This window comes from Battus philenor, unplaced genomic scaffold (assembly GCF_028537555.1).
Source record: "Battus philenor isolate CCGP_79_NKW_IND1 unplaced genomic scaffold, ilBatPhil1.0.hap1 SCAF_5, whole genome shotgun sequence".
Taxonomy (NCBI): domain Eukaryota; kingdom Metazoa; phylum Arthropoda; class Insecta; order Lepidoptera; family Papilionidae; genus Battus; species Battus philenor.
Genome location: NW_027181715.1, coordinates 247,246 through 271,251, shown reverse-complemented (window position 1 = coordinate 271,251; position 24,006 = coordinate 247,246). Strand labels below are relative to the sequence as shown.

At 47.2% G+C, this 24,006-nt stretch overlaps 2 protein-coding genes across 4 annotated transcripts in view; one reads left to right on the top strand and one right to left on the bottom strand.

Moving 5' to 3' along the window:
- LOC137929571 (uncharacterized) overlaps positions 1-10,244 on the top strand; it is a 94,284-nt gene extending 84,040 nt beyond the window's left edge. Inside the window, exons 4-13 of one of the 3 annotated variants that reach the window (XM_068772585.1) lie at positions 569-749; positions 1,227-1,354; positions 2,128-2,223; positions 2,789-2,883; positions 3,938-4,032; positions 4,494-5,219; positions 7,743-7,869; positions 8,601-8,709; positions 9,087-9,204; positions 9,426-9,514. In XM_068772585.1, coding sequence (XP_068628686.1) covers positions 569-749; positions 1,227-1,354; positions 2,128-2,223; positions 2,789-2,883; positions 3,938-4,032; positions 4,494-5,219; positions 7,743-7,869; positions 8,601-8,709; positions 9,087-9,204; positions 9,426-9,429 — 1,679 coding nt within the window. In that variant the 3' untranslated portion in view covers positions 9,430-9,514. Of the gene's footprint in view, positions 1-568; positions 750-1,226; positions 1,355-2,127; positions 2,224-2,788; positions 2,884-3,937; positions 4,033-4,493; positions 5,220-7,742; positions 7,870-8,558; positions 8,710-9,086; positions 9,205-9,425 lie in introns of all 3 variants that reach the window. The other 2 variants (XM_068772583.1, XM_068772584.1) reach the window with 2 other exon arrangements.
- A 1,961-nt stretch (positions 10,245-12,205) lies between these two features.
- crb (crumbs) overlaps positions 12,206-24,006 on the bottom strand; it is a 61,874-nt gene continuing 50,073 nt past the window's right edge. The window contains exons 29-43 of the mRNA XM_068772915.1: positions 23,761-23,954; positions 23,085-23,189; positions 22,748-22,885; positions 21,809-22,002; positions 20,986-21,155; positions 20,827-20,910; positions 20,646-20,761; positions 19,877-20,021; positions 19,681-19,787; positions 19,063-19,256; positions 18,069-18,190; positions 17,351-17,507; positions 13,812-13,911; positions 13,128-13,606; positions 12,206-12,567 (exon numbers count right to left, since the gene is read on the bottom strand). Coding sequence (XP_068629016.1) covers positions 13,144-13,606; positions 13,812-13,911; positions 17,351-17,507; positions 18,069-18,190; positions 19,063-19,256; positions 19,681-19,787; positions 19,877-20,021; positions 20,646-20,761; positions 20,827-20,910; positions 20,986-21,155; positions 21,809-22,002; positions 22,748-22,885; positions 23,085-23,189; positions 23,761-23,954 — 2,289 coding nt within the window. The 3' untranslated portion in view covers positions 12,206-12,567; positions 13,128-13,143. The remainder of the gene's footprint in view (positions 12,568-13,127; positions 13,607-13,811; positions 13,912-17,350; positions 17,508-18,068; positions 18,191-19,062; positions 19,257-19,680; positions 19,788-19,876; positions 20,022-20,645; positions 20,762-20,826; positions 20,911-20,985; positions 21,156-21,808; positions 22,003-22,747; positions 22,886-23,084; positions 23,190-23,760; positions 23,955-24,006) is intronic.

Genomic DNA, 24,006 nt, shown 5'->3' with positions numbered 1-24,006 from the left:
TTTTCTATGCGTACTCCGATGTCTTCTCAGCCGACAGACGCCCGCTGCAAGTCTAGGTTTTCCCCATAGATGAGGGATATACCACAATCGCCAAGCTTGGCAGGCGTGTTGGCGATAGAAGTGTGGTATTATAGTATGCAGAGAATGTGCTGCCCATCCTCTGGAAACTTGAAAGCAGTGACAATTCCAGATAGTTAATGCAAAGTGTAAATTACACAAGATTGCACCCCGGGGATTAAACTCGAAACCAGCGATCGCAGGTCTCAGTCCTGTACCGCTGTCTTCATTATTTTTCTAATATTTATTAATATTCTTACACACGTACACAAGGTTTTCTTTCTTCTGAAGCGAACCTCTATGTAAAAGGGTCTTTATGTGTCATATTTAGGACATCCCGCACTGTGTCTCACAGTCTCGATATGAACTCATTACACCATCAGAGCGACCCGTAACACGTGTTATTGTAAAATAACTAAAATAAACTAATCTTGCAGTGCATTCGTCAGTTGATGGATTCAGTCAGTAGCAATAGTGCAGTTGTATGACCGCGGGTATTATTGTGTTGCAGGCGGGCGCTCGTACCAGAAGCTGGGCTTCTGCGACGTGAACCTGGCGGAGCTGGCGGGCGCGGGCGAGGCCACGCGCCACTGCCTGCTTGAGGGCTACGACCCGCGCCGCCGCCAAGACAACTCCGTGCTGCGCCTGCGCATCAAGATGAATATGATCTCCGGCGACCCGCTCTTCAAAGTGTAAGTACACACCGTCACACGATATACCTTACCCATGTGTGCTATACATGATTCCAATGACCTAAGAGTTGTCCGCCTAAACGATCTAAGAGTAGAAAAAACAATGCACCCGCCGAGACCTCTGAGCTACCAAAGCTGACGCTATTAACGCTCTACTAAGGACCATTATCCGTGGCAAAAGATAACACTTTGACGCAAGAATAACAAGGGCGGGCCAAACAACTGCACATATGTGGCCGAGGGGGGCCGCTCAACGTAGCGAGTGTTTATACATAAGAGACGGTACTTCTAAACCACATTATTGCAAAAATTATTAACTAAAACAACACAGAACTTGTTACTGCGAAATCGTAGTCTGAATGAAAACGGTAATGTAGTAAGAAACACTCGGTGATGACGTATCTGAATTGAATGTAATGCGTATCATCGGTTGAATGTATCGAGGCCAGACGTAAGGTGTCCGGTGCGGCGTTGCAGGCCCGAGCGCAAGCAGGAGGCGGCGGAGGGCGGCGACAGCGGCGCGGAGAGCGCGGCTCCGCCCGACGACGACGGCGCCTCCACCAGCGCCAGCTCCGGCTTCGGCTCGCTGCCCAACGCCAAGCACGGTCAGTGGACACTCTTTAATGCATATGGTTATATACAACCTATGTATATAACCTTCTTTCTTCTTGTACCATTAATGCTTTTTCGTATTTAAAGTATAAACTTCAGGCTTTATAGAAATCAAGGGTGTAGTTCAACGGTTAGGAGAAAATATGAAACTAGAATGATATAGCCTTTAGACTAGGACTAGGACTGTGACATGAAAAAGCACAGTTTCTATTTCCAGCACCTCTCACAGACGGTGAAGGAAAACAGACAAATTCGGCGAGCCGCATGTGCACGTATTACGAGAGACGTAACTAAATGCAACGCGTTACAATTTATTTGTTATGTTTTTAGAGTATTTAACGATTATTAACAAAAACATGTTTTCTTTTTTGATAAACCGCAAGATTTTTGTAAAAAAATTATATTATTTTCTTTGTATAGCTTTTGGTGGTACACGATGTTTTTTGTTTTATCACACTCTAACAGGGCTTCTTTGGTATAGTTTGATGTCAGTTGTTTGTTAGCTAGACAGCAAGCGGTCTAATTTCCTGTGACGGGAATTTTGTATAAGGTAAGAAAGAACTTTACAATTTTACTATTTCCATTTATAAAGCCGATAGACGCGGCGTGGGTGACCCCCCTATAGTTAGGGTCGCGGGAAGTGTTGGGACGCGGGCAGCGCATCGTGCATCACATTTGACAGCTCATTATATTTGTTGATCGCCAAGCAGGAATTCGCGAAAGAAAACATTACAGTTTTACTGGTAATATAAAGTTTGTTTCGCAGCGGCGGAGAGCGCGCCGCCCCCGACCCTGACCACGCTGGCAGCCTGCGAGCCGCCCCCGCCCGACAACGACGAGCCGCCCGCCCCCGACCACGCCGGTATGCATACGAGCGACCCGACACGGACGCACCAAACATGTTTTCTACCGTGAAGATATCTTCTAATTTGAACATTCTTTTAGGAAGGCAACATACAGATTACGCCAGACTCCTACCATCTAAAACCTCGTAGTCTACATTTAATAAAAAGTTGTAATAATCTTACTATAGTATAAAGGATATTAATCGTTAAAAAATAATATATATAAATAAAAGTCAACTGCTACGAACCGCGCATATCTAATATCTTAACGACTTGATGTTAAGACATTAGCTAAGCTAAGACTAAAACTGAGGCGGAGATCTGCAACCCTTGCAATGCGCGCAGTTTAGTGTTTCCCTGTTCGGTGCCGTGCCCATCTTAACTTTTCTAAAATTCTTTCGCTCCCCTGTGTACATAATGTTTACATTAAAGCGAAAGGTTTAAACCCGTGTTGAGTCCACTTTCCGAATGATCCAAACAACCAAATTGTCCCCTTTTAGAGCGTGGGCCCCACGCTGGGAAACACTGGCGTAGATAGTTATTAATTACTTATAATAATTTGTGTTTGGTTTCATATTGCAGCCGTGATGCCGGCGGGCGTGACGTCATGCGCGTCCTGCCAGCAGCACACGCACTCGCGCAACTCCTCCAACACCTCCGGCGACATGAGCAGCAAGGTAAGTGTCTACTACTGTCTAGTGTTCAGTTCCTAACCTAAAAGATGCCGAGATGGACACAGTCTTGGTCCAGCTCTTCCGTCCGAGGATTCCCGCACGAGGGATTTTCCGAGTACCTTTACTGAATTAAGCTCAAGGAAAATCCCACGTGATTCTGTGAACCGGGTGTGGACCGGGCCGTGGTGCAATTGATAGCCGACTGTCCGGCATTCCGAGGACTTCGACTCGACACCGAATGCCGGTCAGGCAAAGAGATAGTGGGGATGTTATAGGAATAAGTAAAACAAATACAAGTAGGTACAATAACATACAGCTAATAACATTAGAATTAAATGTTAAGAAAATATAAAAAAAACTAACGGTAATCTGTGATAAAATGTAAAAATTAGCACATTCAAATATATGAGAATAAATTAAGCAAAGAAATGTGTTTATTCTGTGACATTTGAGGAACGAGGCGAAGGAAGTTAATATGGAAAAAAGTAATGGAAATCGATAGAGTGAAAGAAGAGGAAAGATAGATCTTAAGAGGAATGACAGACCCTGCCCCTAAAACCAGATAGGGATACGAGAGGTCCCCAATAGCGGGCGCCATAAAAAAAACCTTAAATACATAAGGGTCTATTCAAGAATACCCTCCCCTTTCTCAATCAAAAACACTTATTTTTTGCAATAGGACCGGTTGTTAGCGACCTGCGCCGAGCACGTGCCGTCCACCTGGCGGTCGTCTCTTAAATTGACTGAAACTCAAGGCGGAAAGTAGTAGTTGCTAACTAATGTCGTTCATTATAAAGGAAATGTAAGAGCTCGAGCAGAGGCTCCCGACAGAGCCCTCGAGTATAATTATTGTAAAGAGATTTAGGCCGTGTGCCGCCATGAGTCTGCCTTGAGACCGTAAATTCCAACGGCCTGATAAAAATGACTATCTCAGAACTGACTTGTGCAGAAGGGTGAACGCGTTATGCTGTAAAGTTTTAGCTAAGCTTAGACCGTTGTATGGTTTCCGAGCTGGATATTGTAGAAAACTACTGATGTTTTATGTGCTGTGTTACAGGCGTCGGGCTACGGCAGCTCGGTATCGGCCGCCTCCGCACACTCGCGCCAGAGCTCCGAGGGTGACTGCGCCGCCGACGCGCGCCACCACAACAGGTGCGTGCCACGCCAAGCGCCCCGTGTCTTGTCTATTTTCTGATAAACACAATCTTCGAAGGGCAAAGCGTTGAATTGCCCTGTTCGCACAGACAGTATTTTGAAAGTTGTCAGGCATTTCAGTTCGAAATCCTTATTATGATCGTGATTTATATTAGATAAGTTATTACTACATTTATATTTATTGCTAACGACCTTGTGTTGCTTTATACTTTATACTTTTGTATTTTTAATGTTTTCTTCTACCGCGTTCAGGTTTTTGGTTTATTTTATTTATTTGTGAGCGGTGTTACACGTCGCCTGGTGCGTAGTGGGGGCGCGAAGGGCGGGCTGCGGTCGGCAGTGGACCGCTTCCTCTGAGCTGCAGTTGCCGCGGGCACTAACGCGCGCTGGCCATGTTTAGCTTTATTAATTTATTTTTGTTTGTCCCCTCCCACCCGTTCCCCGCACCGTACCCTCAGCGTGCGCGTGGAACGTACCACCACCACGACCACCACCACCACGCTGTACGTCCCTGCACAGAGCTGCAAGCACACGGGCCGCGCGCTCACCAAGCTGATGCTCGAGAAGACGATTGTTAGTGAGACCTCCGACGTGTTTCTGACCCCGAACACGACCCTTACGGGTCCACCCGACGTAATCCCGCGCCACGCCCTACAGTCCCCCGCCAGCGAAGAGTACCGCACCCCGGAGAGCACGATCCTCGAAGAGAACTCGTTTGCGATGCCGACCTACTTCGATCAGAAAAAGAGGGCCGCGGCGATCGTCAGCGCCGCCGTGCAGCCGCTTACCAATTTCCAAATCTTCAAACAGAAGTCGCTCAATACTATCCCGGCGCTGCTCGAAAGAAATAAGCGGAACGAGGAGCTCTTCACCAACTTCCCATTCCTCACGCCGCTCGCGCACCGCAAGAACTCTCTGGTCTCCAATGCGAACAGGCTCTCCGGGTGCATAGAGGACGAGTTCTACTGCATCCCCTCGGACCCCGAGGGCGATGCCGAGCTGACGGACAAGATAGACGTGCGCCATCGCTTCCGCAGCCTCTCCAACCAGGCTCTGAACGACGAGGTAGCTACCTCTACCCCTAAGAATGACAATAACACGGAGGGCTTACAAAGGCATAGCTTCGCGTCGGAGAGGGGCCGTAAGCCGGAGCTCCTCAGGCACAGTTACACGGACTATACGAGGTGAGTGCCGCCCGTGTGCCGTCCGCGCGCCGTCCGCGCCGCTTGCTGACCGACACCCCCGCTCCCGTCGTCCCCCCTTACACCCTTCGCCTCGAGTAACGTCCGCTCCGCACTAACACAGGGTATGGGTTTTAATTTGGGACTGTGTCTGTCATCTTTCTGTCTCTCTTCCGTTTATTTGTTTCTTTGTGTTATGGTTCAGATGGATTGTTTTAGTGTTATTGTGGTGTTGGTTTGTGAAAAAGGTGTTATTTAGACCGCTGAACAAGCAGCAAATGTTGACATGTTTATAAATAGGTTTCGGATGTTTTATGACAAGCTCTCGCGTGACGTGACTCAAATGTTAAAAAAGTTTAACTGTGCAATCGGCGTGTCACTAGTGACCTGCAGTGGTCGGTGACCACCTGCTGGGCGTCCGCACGCGCGAACTAGTGCTGTAAGTGAGAGATCGTTGGTTGACTGAGATGCGAGTAACGTTTGTGCGCGCGCGCAGGCGGGAGGCGGCCGAGTGCGCGGCGTGCGGCGCGCGGCGCGACGGCTCGCTGCCGCGGCGCGCGACCACCGCGCGGTCAGTGCCACACACGCATACACACTCACTCACACACACATACAAAGCGCGACTCAATGTAGCCATAACAATGGATTGACAACACGTCAATGGTAGCTTATTGAAATACCATCGCAATAGCACAACTGTGTAGACTGCATCTTAATTTGCCTCCAAACAACAGTGTATTAGGGTTGCATGAATGTCACACAAAAGTCAAATTGTTGTGTAAGACACGCATTACACCGGACGAAACTTGCAGACCAACACGAAGTATGTGAAAACTACTCGAAAGGTTTTATTCGCACGTACTCAATTTGGTCACCACAATACACTTTAAATTTTTCATCGATTACAATCGGAGAGCATCGCAAGTAGCCATGCTTCCGTCAGCGGTGCGTGGCTGGTGATCAGAGCAGGTGGATGGACCATTTTCGTATGTTTAATTAATGATGAACATTAATAAATGTCCGCGAAAAACCCGAGGTTCCCTCGCGGGAACTGCTCGTATGACGAGCAAAAGTCAACGCAGCTGCTCCAACTCTTCAGTTAGTTAATAAAGCAAACGTCTGAACTGGGCTAGGCTTTACGCCGTTCGTAATGCGTGATCTTATGTCAAAAAATATCCTCAGTTTTCAAAGCCTCCCACTTTTTTTATTAATTCACCATTCATCGTACAAGTTTGACACCTCTGGCGATCACGTGACGTCACAAAATTGTTTTGAAACTCACACTCGCACACAAACGCACCAGTCCCCGGCGCCGGAGACACCGTATGTTGTCTGTGACCACGCAGCTCACTCAGCTTTACGTGTTTCAGATGTTTCGCAATAGTCGACATGTTTTATGTTGTTCTAAAACTTGTTCTAAGATGTCTTAGTGTCTCTCTCTGTCTTAATTTCTCTGTAGTCAATGTATGAGTGGGTCGCATGCCTTATGTAGAAGTTAAACATCGAAGAAAAACAAATAGACTTTATAATTTGTTTTCAGAACAAAATAACAGATGTTAGGCCAGTAGCATGACATTGGCGCGGCCTGATCGTCCAGCGAGTCCGGACATGTTTGTGTATATCGGACAGTGAATAACAGCTCGCGTAACGCTTTCTGAACGGTCGTAATCGCATGCGGCCGCTTGCACGGGACGCCGCTCTGCACGTGCGCTTTGCCGATGCACTTCTGCATGCAACGTGTGCATTATTGTCACATCAATGTCACCTGCGGGCGAAACGTGTAACTTTGTAATGTTAACAAATACTTGTTGTATTTGCAAAATGTTTATTGCGCCAAGCAGAGTACCGATTGCAGTTCAAGCTTGGATCTTCTTCCGGCCAAAGTGAATCTCAAATATTTGTGTTGACATTGATGTGACAGTAATCATACTTAATATATGTTTGTTTGTAATTTTTAAATTATATTAATCTTAAAAAATAATTGCATTGAAAAAACTGACTCTCCAACTGCTTGGATATATGTGGAGGCCCATACGCTTTGAGGGATTTGTACTGGCCAATGTGAACGCAGCTTTCCAATTTAATTGATTGTACTGTGTAACGTAAATGGAACATATTAGACTCGTCATATGCGACCTAATATAAGTTATGTTGATACAAACAAGATCCTGTTAGGACCTTTCAACTGTTTGTACAAGTACTGTAAGTTTGAAGCATTGTCAATATTTAAAACTGTTTAACGCTTCATTCACTTATTGTCAATTAAGTAAATAATAAATTATAGGATTTATTTTATTAGTGATACTATAGATGAACTTGTTGCGATAAAGCAGTCCTTTCGGTGTTGTAATGCCGTTTGACAATTAAGGGCTTTGTAATATCTTAAATCTGCCCCTATTAAAAATTAGAAAATTAATATTTGTTGAGATTATCTCGCTTTGTAGTTCTTTTTGTACGCGTTTAGTGCACGCATCAAACTGCGCGGAGACGTAACATTATGTGATGAAGGACATTGCGTGCACGCAGGAACCCGTCGTCGGGATCGCTGACGGCGTCGGCGTCGGAGAGCGGCTCGCTGGAGCGGGCCCGCGCCGCGCTGGAGCGCCGCAAGCGCCCGCCCGCCCCCGCGCCGCCGCCCGCCGACGACCTGCAGGTGCCTACGCCAACACCCTCGCCTCCCACTACAAGCACGCCCGCCCAACCTACAAACTTCTTACATCCAAAAGTTATTGGCCAATTGTTATCCACTAGATAAGAATGATTATGACGTCATCATTTCAACAGCAAGACGACCTCCACTGCTGGAGTACAGAGGTGTACAGTAATTATTTTCTGCTTTAGTGTATTAATTAACATCATAATCTCAGCTAATAGACGCCTACAGAAAGACAAAAACTACAGCAAAAGATCACCAGAGTGACTGGTTTTGAGCTGCCTGCATCCTGCGGCTTCCCGCGGCGTTCACTGCGTCGCCGATCCACCTGGTGGCGGACCCCTAGTCGCCACTCGAGAACGTTCTGTCCCAACGGCCGTCGATTGATTACGCGAGGCATGCTTTAGTAACAAGCGAGCGACTATTTATATATTGCATTATTCCCACTTTAATCCTTAATCGTGCGATGTTTTTGTTTCGGTACATTATTTTTTTTTTGTTTAATCGGTTACACCATTGCTCTGGCAATTTTTATATTTTTTTCTTTCCATAAGAATCTTCGCAGTGCCTTATTGAATGTATAACAAAAAAGCTTTGCCGAATTTGTGGAGCCTTTCTGGAGTTTTGCACTAAGCTACATATTCGGCGATTGGTTTTTGCGTGGATAGATATGTAGAAGTATGATATAGTTGCACGTACGGGAAGCGTTAACGTTGCTCTGCGGCCGGCAGCACGCGGGCTCGTGCCGCGTCGAGAACACGCGCGTCAACCCGGACTCGCTGATCGACGAGCTGCTCGCCGCCACCGACCTCAAGCGCGCCGTCGACGACGCCGCAGAGAGTGAGTGCCCCACCACCACCACCACGACATCCTCACACCAACACTGACACACGACTGATCCTATAAAACTACGTCTGTAGGCTACGCTTGTAGCAAAGGTGTTAAAACAGAACAAGTAGAAATCGATTGTTGCAATAAGTCTTATTTACGAATTTTATATATTGTATAACATGCTCACACAATGCAGCATGCCGCTGCTACACTGCTGCGATGGACAAATTCATTCAAAGTCAAAAAATAATTCTTTCCTAAGCCAGGGTGTGTTTATTAAAAAAAAAAACCGGTGTTCCAAATGTGCGGACGTCTGCAGACCGGTGATCTGCAAGGCAGGCGCACAGTTGCATTAGCTTTATTTGCGAACGTATGTTGCGTTGCAGCGTCGGGGCTGCAGCTGTTCATCACGCGCGACGGCACCGCGGAGCTGGGCTCGCGGCAGCGGCAGCAGCTCGCGCGCCGCGACTACCAGCGCGTCGTGCTGCACCCGCACGACAACAGGCACGTACGCACACACGCACGCACGCACACGCACCCACACGGATGAAACGATACCACTATGTACAAATACTTGACGGTATCGAGTGCTCGTACATAAGATGCGGGCACTTTTGACCGAGCACCATCAAATTAGATTTTAGTTATAAATTCATTTTTAAAAAAATGCATTTTCATATGAATTTGTGTCTTAATCTCGCTTCTAACCCGCCGGCATTGTGCAGGTAGCCAACGGCGTGCGAGGGCGGCCGCCGCGCCCGCCCGCCGGCGCGCGAGTGAACCTCGGGCCGCGCCCCGCGCCGCCCGCTCACCGAACAATGCATATTTATTGTTTCTATTTATACCTACGCCATAATGTTTTACAATATGTAAATTGAATGTTGTTTTATATCGCGCGTGCAGAGGTGCTCGCGACCCGCACGCCCCTCTCCCGCGACCGGTTCCAAAACTTCCTCCTGTTCCCAGTGCTGCTAGTCCTGTGTCCCGCGAACGCCTCGACCGTTACCAGTATTTCTTGTTTTTTTATTATCTGGGGGCGCTCAGCTACCACGACGTCATCAATCATCTCCACCGGCCGCCGCACGCTTTGATGATAACTGATTGACAAAAAGCGCCTCCTTGCACCTGCACGGACTTGGCAATGAGAGTCTGTGTCGACCCACACCCGTGACATCTCACACTCTACTTCCATTTCCTTCCATTTTTATATTGGTGGTGTTAAACCAAAGGTGCCAAAGGGTCCAGACGCGGGGTGGGCGGAAAGGCGAGGAGGAACTCTTCGACTTCCGACTTGAAGTGGTATAGTATGGCGACGTCTTCCTCATGACGATGAGGTACGGTGTACCTGTTGATCGCTTCCGTTCCCAATTATGACGATGATGAAGAATTGTTACGTCACGACGCCCACGCGTGGGCTGCGATGTAGTGGGCGTAGTGAGTGGCTAAAAGCGCGGGAGGGGTACCGTCGGTCTGCTCGGTATCGAGCAGACGTGCTAGTGTTAAGCTGTTGTTTTATTTATGAATAAATAAACTTGTGACCTGTGCACTGCGTTTCATTATAATACATCCGGCGGACTGCCGCTGTTCTTTTTTAAAGTCTGTAAATATATCATCGTTTTTTTTAGACAAGAAATATGATACTGGACTTTTTACCAACCTACGAGGCCACTGGTACTAAAGGTTAAATCCTTAACAACTTTTACACAAAATTACAGTTACCAACCACATGTTTTTGCACAAAACCATCTTAAAGTATAATATTTCCTAATGAACGATATCAATAAATATAATCAACACTTGTCATCGTCATTTATGATTATTTGATTTCCCCTCCCGAAACTCAAGACAGCATCGCGCGGCATTTTTACGTGGCTTATAAGCATGAAGTCATATGGCAGACTTGTCGGCGCACAAGTAGCAATGGAATATTTCTGTCTGCCCCTGTGGTAGCCGTCAACAAGCGCGAGTGCGAGTTCGGGAGCGGCTATGATTAGAGTGGTAAATAAATGAAAGACCGATTCGAGTAGAAATTTATATTTAGTGAGTAAATGCCAATAAGCCGAGTGCAGCGCTCGTGCTGTGGACGGTGGCCGGGCCCGCGGGCTCGGCTGCGACGTGCGCACGCGCACGCAAACATTCTTGTATAGGTTTCTTAATCTAATATACAGTTTCAATAATACACAGTCCTGTCCTGTGCAAGGCCAGGGTAAAAGTCAGCTGTTGTCAGCTGTATGCTCAAAACGACTTCTAAAGAGAAAAGGAAAAGTGACAGTCGCGCGGACACGGGTGCACACACAAATAAATAGCACTAACGTAAACCCGCGGGGCCGCGCGTGCGGCGCGGGTGCAGGGATATCAATCACAACGTCAAGTTCATATAATTAAGTACAAAGGGGGGGTTCCCCGCTTAACGCTACGGAATGTCGAAGACACATTGAGCAAGTCGAGAGAAATTCGCCCACGTAATACTGGACGTGGTAAAAAGAGATAAAAAGTTAAGTACACTTCGACGGCCGGTCGTGAGACATCGCATCCAACTACTTACTGTACTTAGGGCTAGCTCTATGTATATTTAGTATCGATACAATAACGTCTCCCATGTAATGTACAGACTTGTTTATAAGGCACGGGCGGCTCCCCGCCGCCGGCGCGACCGCGACGCTCCCCGCCGGCGCAGCGGCGCGGGGGCGAGCGCGCGGCCACGCGGCTCTCCGCGGAGGAGTGACGCCTTCACTATCATTAATTTAGAATCTTGCACGCTTTTATTTTTCATTATACTGTACAAAATGTCCTTAGCCAAGAGCGGGGCGCCCGCCGGGGCCGGGTCATCGGTGCGGATTACACACAACATTATCTATGTACAGAGGCCCGGGGGGGCGACCGCGCGGTCCTCCCGCGTACCTACAGAGTTCATTATAAAATAAATAAGTTTGCTAATCACATTACATTTACTTAAAAAACAATACTACATCTGAAATACACCGGGACGACAGCGCGGGCGCAGTGCCGCCGCACTAATATTACGTCTACAACTAAATACGACTACGTTACGACTAACGACGCAGCGCCGGTGCGACCGCGCCCCGCCGACATACGCGACTTACAAAGCTAATAAATAGTTCCTCAAAATATTTACAAATCATATGTTTATTATATCATATATTTGAAGAATTGAATTGAACGTATTTTAAATAGAATTTATGTGAAAGACTTAAGTACATTAAAAAGTGTACAGATTAAAGTTTTCGTAGTTTGGAAAATATTGAAACCACAATGAAACGTTATAAATAAACAACAAAAATATAAATAAACGTTAAGGAAATAGTGTCCAATAAGGTCGTAGTGAATTAGAAAACCGCGTCCGTATTGGCCGCGGACTGTGCGGGCGAGTCTTGTCAAATTAATGACGAGTACCTGTGCTAATCACTTGTTACGTGACGCGGGTACGTTGCTGCAGACCGGAGCCGCACTGCGCGGGCGCAGGGCGCCGAGGTTCACGTCCAACTACGTCATATCTCGTTATACTTGCTACCCTATCGCTAAGCGGACGACGGCGGGCGCGGTCGCGGGTTCAGTGGTGTGGTGTACATAAATAGAATTCGATTTACTTAAAACTACAATAAAATCGTCGATCCCTTACTGCGTCCGATACATACTTAGCAGAGTCGGGTAATACTATGCAAGTATCCGTCCGCTACGTAAATACAAAGGGTCATGCGCAGGTACATTGTTTTGACATTTCACGCACACATATACAAATATACACGATGCAAATGTAACCAGTTCAACACACACTGACGCAAAGGCGGCGTGCGCGCAGACGCCGCGTCCACTCCGCCCCGGTGCTCGCCACGCGCCGCGGCCACTCTGCGGACACGCAAACAGATATTAACGTCGCGTCCACTAGCAGCGCAGCTGAGATGGTAACAATTAATTGCCGTAAAATGATCAATTTCACGCAGGAAGAGAGAGATATGTGCTTGGACACATGCCGTCTTCTTCAGTAAGGGCGGCCTTCTACAAAAACGCATGCAGTTCTGGCCTGCACGAGAAAACTATTCAGCTTTGAATGATACGAGCGTGTCTGGATCGCATTTTTTTGGTTATGGAATGATGGAATGATGGATGGAATCACTGTTCAGTTTAAACTTCTCTGGTATCCTATAATTTGAAATGGATTTTGAGTAACAGATAAATTTAAAGTCCTCTCGGGGTTCTCTCATTCGTTAAAACGAGCGGCCGCCTAAGCAGCTTGAGGTCTTGGCTGTCTCCAAATTCGGTGGAATATCTAAGTGTCAAGTTAAGTGTGAGCTTAGTCAATGCAAAGAAGTTTTGGCTAAGCGTTAGGATTTCTCAGACCCGGCGAAGGTGAAAGTGGCTGCGGACAAACTGCGTTAATCAGTGCAGTAAGGAAGAGTGGTGCGTACGTGCAGCGGGCGTGGGCTATATAAGTCGCTCCTCGGGCGGCGGCTTGAGCGCGTGGTGCATCATCTCGGCGCGCGGGTTGCAGTACTCTTGGCCGGAGGGCGAGTAGGTGCCGCGCGTGGCGCGCTTGCGCCGTGCCTGCGCCGCCAGCGCCGCTCCCGCGCCCGCCGCCAGCGCCAGTGCCAGCAGCGCGCCCGCCACGCCCAGCGCCACGCGTAGCGCTCCGCCCGCCGCCGCCGCTTCGGCGTGGACCGTGCAGTTCCGTCCGGCCCAGCCCCCCGCGCAGTGGCACAAGTAGTCAACGTGCGCGCCGCAGCGCTGCTCGCAGCGGCCGCCGTTGGCGCAGGGGCCGGCGCGCGCGGTGCTGTTGTCTGCGGCCACCGGTGCCTCCGCCTCCTCCGTCTGCTCCGTCTCGCTCGTCTCGTAGCACGGGTCCGGCAGCTTGCACTCATCGCCGCAGTATCCCGGGGCGCACTCGCACCTGCCCACCGAAATTCACAGTAGCAATCATTACATATTCGAATCTGATCCTGCCTAAACTAAAAATTCAGAAAGGGTCAGCAACCCCAAGTGAAAGTTGGGCTTGGTTTTTGAGAGTTCGCATGCCATATAACGTTGTTATTCGTCGAGAAATCAAATTGTGTATTGAAGTTTTATTAGTAAATAAAGAGAGACATCGGACTCACGTGTAGGCGCCCGGCAGGTTGCGGCAGCGGCCCGGCTCGCAGCGCACCAGGCCCGCGCCGCACTCGTCCACGTCCGTCTCGCAGCGCGCGCCCGTCCAGCCTGCAGCGAGCGAACTTTCAGTGTCGACGAAATACATAGAGCTAATTATATTACTATAATACAGTGGCGTACCTAGGGGGGGGCGGTGGGTGCGGTCCGCACCGGGCGGCACTTACCTAGGGGCGGCATTTTTTATATTTACTTAAAATTGTAAAAAGCAACTTTTTCATTTCAAATTTATTTTCTTTCTTGAATAATAAATGATTATTATAAGTTTAATATCTAATAAGTCTAATATTTTATATTATACTCAAAAACCTATTACTATTTGATTGACATATAATAGAAAGGGCGGCAAACTGGAGATCGCCCCGGGCGGCAAAAGTTCTAGGTACACCACTGCTATAATACGTTGCGTGAACAACAATCATTTGATAGTGTTGAGTGTGCAAAGGCATTGTAACAAGCCTTTCCTCCTCCCGCGAGTAGCCTTATGCGACGGCTCAGCAAGTACCGCCAGCCTGCACAAACGTTTGTTGACCACAGGAAGCATTTAACTTGGTTAATGCAACTCGCAAGTTTTCGTGCCGATATTATTGTACACGTTCTGCAAGCTGCGCTCCCTCTCCCCGCGCAAACTGTCCGACGCGAGTGCTTTAACTGGACCACCCGGGATGCCGGCGCGCCGCAAAACGATATAGGACATCGAAATAACCTCAGTTCAATTTTGAACGAATTTTTAGAGCAAATTTTATTGAAAGAAATATATGATGTAATAACAGAAAATAAATTTACTTAATTTTACTATTTACCTGCTTTAACATTTACAAAAACACCTTAAAAATTGTACAAATTTAAAGCGGAAGCGGTTAGGTGACCTCGTAACCGCGCGGCAGTTGACCGCGACAGAATCGGCCGCGGCCGTCGCCACGCTTCAACAACACCGGCGCTGACCAGGTGCCGGTTGGAGACATGAAGCATGCAACAACACAATGCTACCATACAAATAGACATGATGCATGCGTTCTACACCAACTGAACAAATACAGGTCCCCCAGTAACGACGTGTGGAGTGTGCGATGAAGCGATTCGTAATCGCCATTGGACTTGGAGCGATTTCGAACTGACAGTATTCAAATATAAGATACTCTCTTGTATCCTACATGCCCGTCGCAGGTCCATAACTTTTGGATTAGCACACGCATCGCTACAGCGACACATCCTTCTAAATTTACTTATTATTATTCAGATGCAATATATCCATACCGGGGAAAATGTATAAAATGTATACAAAATATACAACCTTACTGAAAACACAGCGAACACGAAAGCTGAGGACCAGAGTATGTAAACATCCCAAAACGTAGAATCGATGAAAGAGCTGTTCAGATTCGTGGACTTTAAGTGTCAGCGAGCGACCGCCAAAGCCTTATATAACTTGAGCGGTGAAGAAGCAGATGATGGGCTCGCCGCCACACTCGTGCCATATTACAATAGCTCAAAGATCAAACTACGCCTTAATTCCCAATGTTTCAGAAGAAAAATTCGGAATGTTTTGGCCAATTTATGCAAAGGACTTCAGACTTTTTGTTTCCGTTTCGGAGACCGCGCGAGGCCTGCGACCTTACTGGCGGACCTCGTGGAGGTCGTCTTATTATGAAATCGCTTTACAGATCTGGCTCGGCCCCGCGCGTACCGGCGCGTGCGCAGCAGAGCGTGCCATGTCTGACGGTGATGAACACGCTCTTCCTGTGGCGAACTGTTATAAAGTACGAAAACAATCTTACGAAGCATCTCGTAAACACACGCTACAAGCATAACCTTTGAATATAGTCATAGAACCTGATTACAACAACAATGGCAGCTAAACATTACTGACTTAGCCTTTCTATGTGAAAAGCTCTTTCACGTATATAATTTCAATATTTAAAATAAAAAAGAATATACTGTTTATTCGGAGTGTATAGTAGTATAAGTAATTTTTATTTTCTTCCCTTTCGCAATAATACAATCTATTTAAAAAATTAACTATGTTGTCCATGTTATTTGCTGCGTATGCTTTTGGGTAGCAAACACAGCGTGCGCCGATGCACAGTATGACTGTAAACACATTGATGTTTCCATTCTATATCAGATTGATTTATCTTTACCAATTTAAAGCACCAAATACAAGCTTCTTCGGTGATTATTTTAAATGTGTTTACAACGGTCAAATTATTGTATATTGAAGCAATAATTGACGCATTGTCACTCGTCAGATCACACAGAGACTATTTACTAGATTAATGTGACATACCATTTTAAACTTTAAAATAATGTGCACTGGGTTTAATATTTCACGATACCGCACACCACTACACTGCAATTGAAGGTCATCACCCGCGAAATCACAACGTACCGAGCAGCGCGAGCAGCGCCAGCGCGCGCCACATGCTGCACGCAGCTCTGCGCAGTGACTCCTCTCCTCTCCTCTCCACTCCCTTATTGTACCGAGCGATACCTGTCCCGGGGGAGGTGATCAGGTCGCCGCGCCGCGCGGCTCTGCGGCCGGCGCGGCTTATCAGCGCTTATCAGCCGATGACGGCGCGCGCCGTTATCAGCCGATTCCTATCACTCGTTGATTACGAAGTGTATTCGACCGTTTTTATTTCACGACACGATTTTTTGCTGACAATTTTATTGCTGCGTGTACATTTTTTACGTTAGAAAAGACAAATGAACGGCCATGGTACTTGATTTGAATTATAATTTTTTACCTATTGACGGTAGAAGCGTTTTTGAAGTAACGATACGTACGTAACGATGGAATCGTTACTTCTTTATTCAGCGCTAACGCTCTGGAATGTTGTTATGTGGAAGTTCTCACGATAATTCGATAAAAGCAACCGATCGAGCCTAAGTTCGACCCACTAAGACGGACACGCAAGGAAATGCTAAAAACGATTCGAGTGACAGTACAAGCCGAGATCAGTACCAACATAGACGAATTTGCTAATTTTCGTTATTTTTGTCGTCCATTTCAAAACATCATCTGATAACTGTGCACACTTGAAAATGACAAAATCATAAAATTTAGAAGTGGTGTAACGGCAGATGTTTAAACTACTTCTTTGTTCTTAAATATTTTAAAGTCGACCGCAATATTTGTTAACATAGAAGGCAGTTAGTTAGTTGATCGAAACGCGTGAAACTTGATTTGTTGACTCATTTACATGGTTAATGTAATGTACATGAAAAAAAATGTTAAATTTCATGTCAAAAGGCAATTGTTGAGATTGGCGCTGGGTGTTTTCAGCAGATCAGTGTTTCGAGCCGGTGGTAGCTAATACTACTTGTAATGTTAAAATAATCCGTGATTCAAAAGCATATGCAAATGCCTACATACAGCCGTGTCCGCGTGCACATGACCTCGCTAGCCGCTGGTGCAACCGGTGGCTTAATGGTGATCGGTGAGGGGGTTTGCGTGTTATAATGTTGAATAGGTGCAAAGTATGTTGACCTGTGCCCGTGCAGTCGCACAGGAAGTGTCCGCGCCGGTCCAGGCAGCGGCCGGAGTGCAGGCACGCGGCGCCCTCCGCTCCCCCCTCTGCGCACTCGTCGCGCTCCACCTCGCACAGGCGGCCGCTGAAGCCCTCCGCGCACGCGCAGTACGGCGGCTGCGCACACACACCACTATTATATAACTGAACAGTCTCATATGGAGTCGTGCAATCTCCTGCCAAGTCAAGTACTCTGTATAACACCTGAGAACTCCACCTTCCAGTCTCGAGGGGGGCCCTTTAGGGTAGTCACTTGTGAAGCGGCTTAGGGTAAGTCACCTGTGCCTGACTTTTTAAGGCGAGCTGGTGTCTTTTTTTATTAGTGCCAACAGCGAATACAATAGCAAATGTGACTCCTGCAAAGAATTTTGAGTTATATTGCAGGCACACTGGCGTCACCTGCGACCCAAAAATGTGCTGATTTTCACGTGATAAAAAATAGTAATATTGGCATGTAAAATAGGTAAAATTATCATTATGTGCTTAACATAATGGTATTTGGAGAAAATTGGTATTGAAAATTGTAATTTTAAATATACACTGTATCAATATCTTGGCGTTTCGAAGGCGCTTAAGCCTAGTCGAACAAATAAATGTTTGTATCATTGTTTCATGTGATATCCATTCAACTGTACCACATCTTCGGGAACAGTAAAAGGTAAGATGTCCGTGACTCACGCTGGCGTCTGTCACGCAGGTGCCGTGGTGGCAGGGCTCCAGCTCGCAGAAGGCGTCCTCACAGTGCACGCCGTGGAAGCCCTCGAAGCAGTCGCACGTGTAGTTGTTGCCGGTGGGCGGCTCTGTGGGCGGAAAGGCGCGTTGCTAACGAGCTCAGAGATATGCAGCGCTACCTGCGACAGGAGGACAGGATGCCGGGGAGTGTCGCGACAATCAGTTTTTATAAACTCATTAACAATTAGATGGTCAGCAGTGATTTCAGCTTAAAGGTTTACACGTGAAGGTACGGTATACTATCCACCAAAAGTCTCCCTCGGTATATTATTTCTCGTGTACCCCTTTACTGGATGATATAGGATGTGATGGGACTCCAAACTACTAAAAACCTTTTGATGGTTGTCGTCATACTTTTGGAGAATCTTAGGAAACATCGAGGAATGCACCAGTGCCATCTGTCATGGCCCTCCCGAAACAATTCCAATCTCCCCCACTTCGCACTCTGTGTCACAATAGCTAGAGACCGTTTTGTGATGCTCTCTTGGTTTACTTTAGCGGGCAAAGAGGGTTAATGTTTCGTGAAAGAACGTATTTGTTTTTGATTCCGTTTGAAAATTTTCTAGATTTACACCACACAGCCCTGTGGCAGGAAGGCAGGGTTACCTGTAATTCTTGCCCACTAAAACTCTCCAGGCACTTTTGCTAGGACACCAGAATCTCCTACTATATTATCCTGTGTGCCTTAATACTATGTGATGGTACACTCGGAAAGTGAACAAAACCTCCCTGGCAGCGCCGCTGTTTTGTAACAATATGAATGAAGGTTGGTTTTGAGTTGAATATAAAGAGGGGGGTAGTTTTAACCGCTGGAAATTTGAGGCTACTTGACAGGCTACTTAGTTATATTCTTAAAATCGTGCTAAGCAGTTAAGATAAGACGAAGTGTCAGATTGGCATGGCTGGGTGGAGTGATGCTATATAGTGCAAGTTGTCTGACCGGGCGGCTGGTCGCGGCAGGCGGCGCGCCCGGGCGCACAGGGCGCGTGCGCACAGCTGCGCTCGCGCGGCTGCTGGCAGCGCGCGCCGCGCCACTCCGCGCCGCACTCGCAGTGGAAGCCGCCGGGCAGGTCGTGGCACGTGCCGCCGTTGACGCACGGCGCCGACAGGCACTCGTCCACGTCGCGCTCGCACCTGCGACACAACGCACGCCGCCACGTGTAGCGCACACCCCAACTTACTTGCACAAATAGTATTAAGAACTAATTCAACTGCTTTTAGGCTGCGACAAATACTTGATACATATCTACACAACACGAATAATTCAATTGGTTCTTGTTGCACTGGAAAGCGCTCAGTGAACTTTCTCAACACCAGAGCAAGCGCAGCGAGAGACTATTAATAAATCAACATTTTCAAAATAACTTATTCGGTTTACGGTGCTCGCTCTGTCACTTTTTAACTGTGTCCTTATTTTGTATTGTTTGTTTTTGATTTGCTTTATAAATGTTTGTATACTAATTTTGTCATAATTCTTATTAAACACACATGATATTCGTAATTAAATATTATATTTTATGATAAGCTTTTTTATTAATAAATAAAATGTTGTACTCACAAGTCGCCCTCGAAGCCCTGCGCGCACAGGCAGGTGTAGGCAGCGACGCCGTCCTGGCACGTGGCTCCGTTCTGACACTGGTTCGTCTCGCACTCGTCCACGTCGATCTGCACACGGGGGAGGGCTAGTACTTAAACGCACTTAAAAAAAAAAAAGAAGTACGCAGACATGTTAAGACAGAGGAAAAATGCGTCACCTCGCAGTAGTCGCCGGCGTACCCCGGCGGGCAGGCGCAGGCGTAGGAGCTGCGCACGTCGGCGCAGTGCCCGCCGCGCAGGCAGTCCTGCTCCACGCACAGCACGCAGCCCACGCCCTGCGCAGCGCCCCACGGCCTACCGGACCTGCGCACGAGCGACACCTCCTCACTTACAGATCTAAAACTACTCTCAATAATAAAAGTCTCGACTTTCTGAAAGCGACGCAAACGCTGCCCGCAAATCCGAGAAGATAAAAACAACTTTAGATCCAAAAAATAATAAAATATAGATTTGGCACACAGAATATGTTTGCCAGCTCCATATTTTAAATTTGTGTTTTTTTCCTTCAAATTTGTTTCTCATCAGGAATTAACTTTCGTGGTTAATAATCGTGGTCGTCGTAAGAAAATGATAAATGATTGACATTTGCTTAATCTACATAAAAGGTTCTAAATTTTGCAGAAACAATTTTGCTAGACGAACGGAAAATAACTAAATTCACCAATAGCTCTTCTATCTAATTTTATCAACCATACTATTATCAATTGGTTTGTAATTTGAACCTTATTGTATTATTGAAGACTAATGAAATATTTTTTTTTAACTTCTCTTCCTCCTCATCAACGGGAATACGAATAAACAAACACTCCGCACGGAGCCCGTGCAAATTTAACAAAAAGTGCAGGATTAGCTAAGTTGTGCCTCCCTACGCTTGTGTTTATGATCACCTGGCCGTCGGTCACAGGTGTAGTTGTTGATCGTACTCACAGCAACGCGTAGTAGGGTTGGCGAGCCAGCAGCGACGCGGTGGAGCCCACGAACAGCTCCTCCTCGCTGAAGAACGGCAGCAGCAGCTCGCCCACGTGCACCGCGCCCATGCAGCCCTGCACACGGCACACATCACCACCGGCACTTTTGCATCATCCATGAACACCGTCATTACACTTACCTTGAAGTACTCGCCGACTAAGTTATCTGCGATGAGGTCATCGCCCTCCGCGTACTCCCACGCGGCCTCCGTGGAGCTCTCCGCCTGTCAGCAATGTATTCAGTGAACGCTGGTCACATTAGAATATCAAATACAAAAATCATCAGACTTTGTACTAACGAGCGCTGTGGTGGAGGCGGACGTGGTTGAGGGCGCAGGGGACGTGGCCCGCGAGCGCCGCACGCCGCCCAGCTGCAACTCGCCCTCCAACATGAGCCGCTGCCACGCCTCCACGTCTATCGGTGCTGAAAAGCCCACTTCTTCCTCGCCCTCCGCCTCCACGAATGCGCCTGGTGACACGCGAACAAATGGAAAATTTTATCAGAAAGAGTCTTGACTTACAAACTATTAGGGTTACTTAAAAAAGATGAACAAAAGTTTACAAAATTAAATCTGAACAAACGCGTTGGCCTCAATCTGAAAGAAATGGGAAAAATGTAAAACAGAATGGAATTACAGAAAACCGATGACTTAGTAAAGGTCGCGAGACGCTTAAAGTGCAGGATGAACAAACGGCTGACAACGAGACGCGATGACACCAGAAAAGGGTAAACATCAAATGGACGTCATAACAGAACAAGGGACTCTCCCTTATCTTGATTTACCAAAAGGTCGAGGAACTCTGAATGGAGTTTCTTTATTCGTGTACACTGCGATGCATAAGGGGGACATTGAGCGGTATGTATGACATTGTAACATGTTGTAAACGAAGACCCGTTCCAACTACATATTATATGCTTTTATGCCTGTAGCATACATAGGTGCATTTTTCATTTCAACCGGCGTTGCTGCCGGGACTCAAGATTCAGCTCCTGTGTTTGAATACAGATGAGTAGAAGATAATGCGAAAAGCCTACGTCAAGGGTCCTGACCGATGATTTGGACGTCAATGCGAATGTTATGTAAAAATAGTACATTTATTTTGTTTTATCTTAATTAATACCGGTGATGTGGTTGTCTGCGAGGCGCAGGCGCAGCGTGCCCCACTGCAGGTGGTTGCGGCGCGCGCGCATGCGTCGCAGCACGGGCAGCCCGCCGCCCAGCCGCCACTGCACGGCCACCTGCTCCTTGAACGCGCCCACGCTGAACCACCACTCGCCCAGCTCCGCGTGCAGCAGCGTGCCTCCCGTCTTGCTCCTGCCGGTCGCACTTACACTTTGGCATTTACATACACATTCACGTCCCAATTCTTCAAGTGCCTTTTCATTTAGGTTCTTATATCCCTCACACGGCACTTGTTTATTAAGTATTTTTCCAATAGACGGCGCTGTATATTTATGTAATTAGACATTGCTGAAGTGTACGTATTTAAATATGATATGAATTTCTTGTAAGACAGTTAAATGAGAAAATTTTTCATTGCCTACACTGTTGTTTTATTTTGTTATTAGGAGGTATTCTATAGCCGAGTAGATGGAAGCTGTGCGTGTTAGGGAACAAGCTATTACACTAGTAACGAAGTGTTTAACAGCTTGAAAGTAGAAAGTTAAGAAGTGTATGCGTCGTAGGTACATGTGAGTGTTCTGTGAGTTGATCGCCAATGTCATAAAAATACGAAATTTCAAATGTTCATAAATTCATTTTTACTGCTTCGACTAGGAAAAGTTATTAACAAGGTTTTTTTTATCGGCATTAGTGATTCCTATTTACTGCCTCAGTTTAGTTCGTTAGCACCGATCGCGCCTATCGAGCATCTTTAAGAAACTGGCTACTAAAAGAGATTTTCTCTCGAGAGGCCTTGCATTAAGTCACCTAAAAGCTTGAGGGACTTACAATTCGGTCAAAAAATAATGTAACGTCCCAAGCCGCAGCTCCTGATAGAATCCATAGTTTCTTTAGTTGCAAAGAGATTGGTTTCTTTGTGCTTTGCAATGACACATACCTGTAGGTGATCGTGAGGGAGGAGGGTGGGGACAGGCGCTCGGCCGCACCGCGCTCGGGGAAGGCGGGCGGCACTCGCAGCCGGTAGCGCAGGGTCGTGTTGGCGCCGTCGAACGTCGCGTTGGACACGCACTCGTACCTGCAACACGGACTGAAATGATCACCACGCTCGGCATACCCACCAGCGGCTGCGAGACTATATGATAAGTATATGAAAGACACGTGACAACAACCAATCTTTAAACGCGCAAGGAGCATTACGGCCCGCACCCTCTCTGCAAAGAGGTTAGTTTTCCTAGCAGTGGGAGACTGATATCAATAATTGTTGCGTGGCTTACCCGCCATCGAGGTTGCGGCAATGCGAGTTGAGGGGGCAGCCCTGCAGCTGGCAGAACTCTACCTCGGCGCACTGCTTGCCCTTGTAGCCGCGGGGACACGCGCACCTGGTAAAGCGAAGATATACAATATTAGAGAGCACTTAGAAGGAAGTGAAAGACATATTTCGACAGTTCTTGAAAGAATAAAAATTTACTGTCATCCAGAAACCATAACAAAAAAATTGAAACCAATAAACGGTTTTGCGGACCGACATCGACGGCTCCCCAATTTTGACGTCGCACGCCTTGTGTTTGGCTCGACAAGTTTAATTAAGGCAGCATTGGACACGAGCTCGGGATATATTACATGTGGCTATAGTTCAGAAATAACTAAAATACTCCCCAAATATGTATATTATGTATAATATGTATATTAAATTAAAGAACGATTTTTAATGTTGGTTCAGCTTAGAATGTCAAGGTGTAATTGGGCACTTATTTATTTTACAAAAAATGATGCATATGCAGTCAAAAGTCAATGAACTTAATGTCTAAGTCGCGAAGTAAATGATGTACTTTGTACAACAGGCAAGATATTATACGACAATCGCTTCGAAACGACAGACTTGTTAGTGTCGCGTGCGCTACGCGTAGTGTATGCTTGTGTGTAAATGAGTGCAAGTGTGCAGGTACTCACGTGTAATCGTTCCAGGTGAGCGAGCAGGAGGCGTTGTGCAGGCAGGGCTGCGAGGCGCACGCGTCGTCCGACACCACGCCGCGCATCACGCCGCTGCCCGAGAACGACACCTCGCCGAACGCGGCCGGCAGCTGCAGCCCCTCCGCGCGCAGCGGGAAGAACTCCACCACCCACACGCTGTCGCCGTTCGACACCTGCCGCGCACACACACGTCACGCACGTCACGCACGTCACGCACGTCACGCA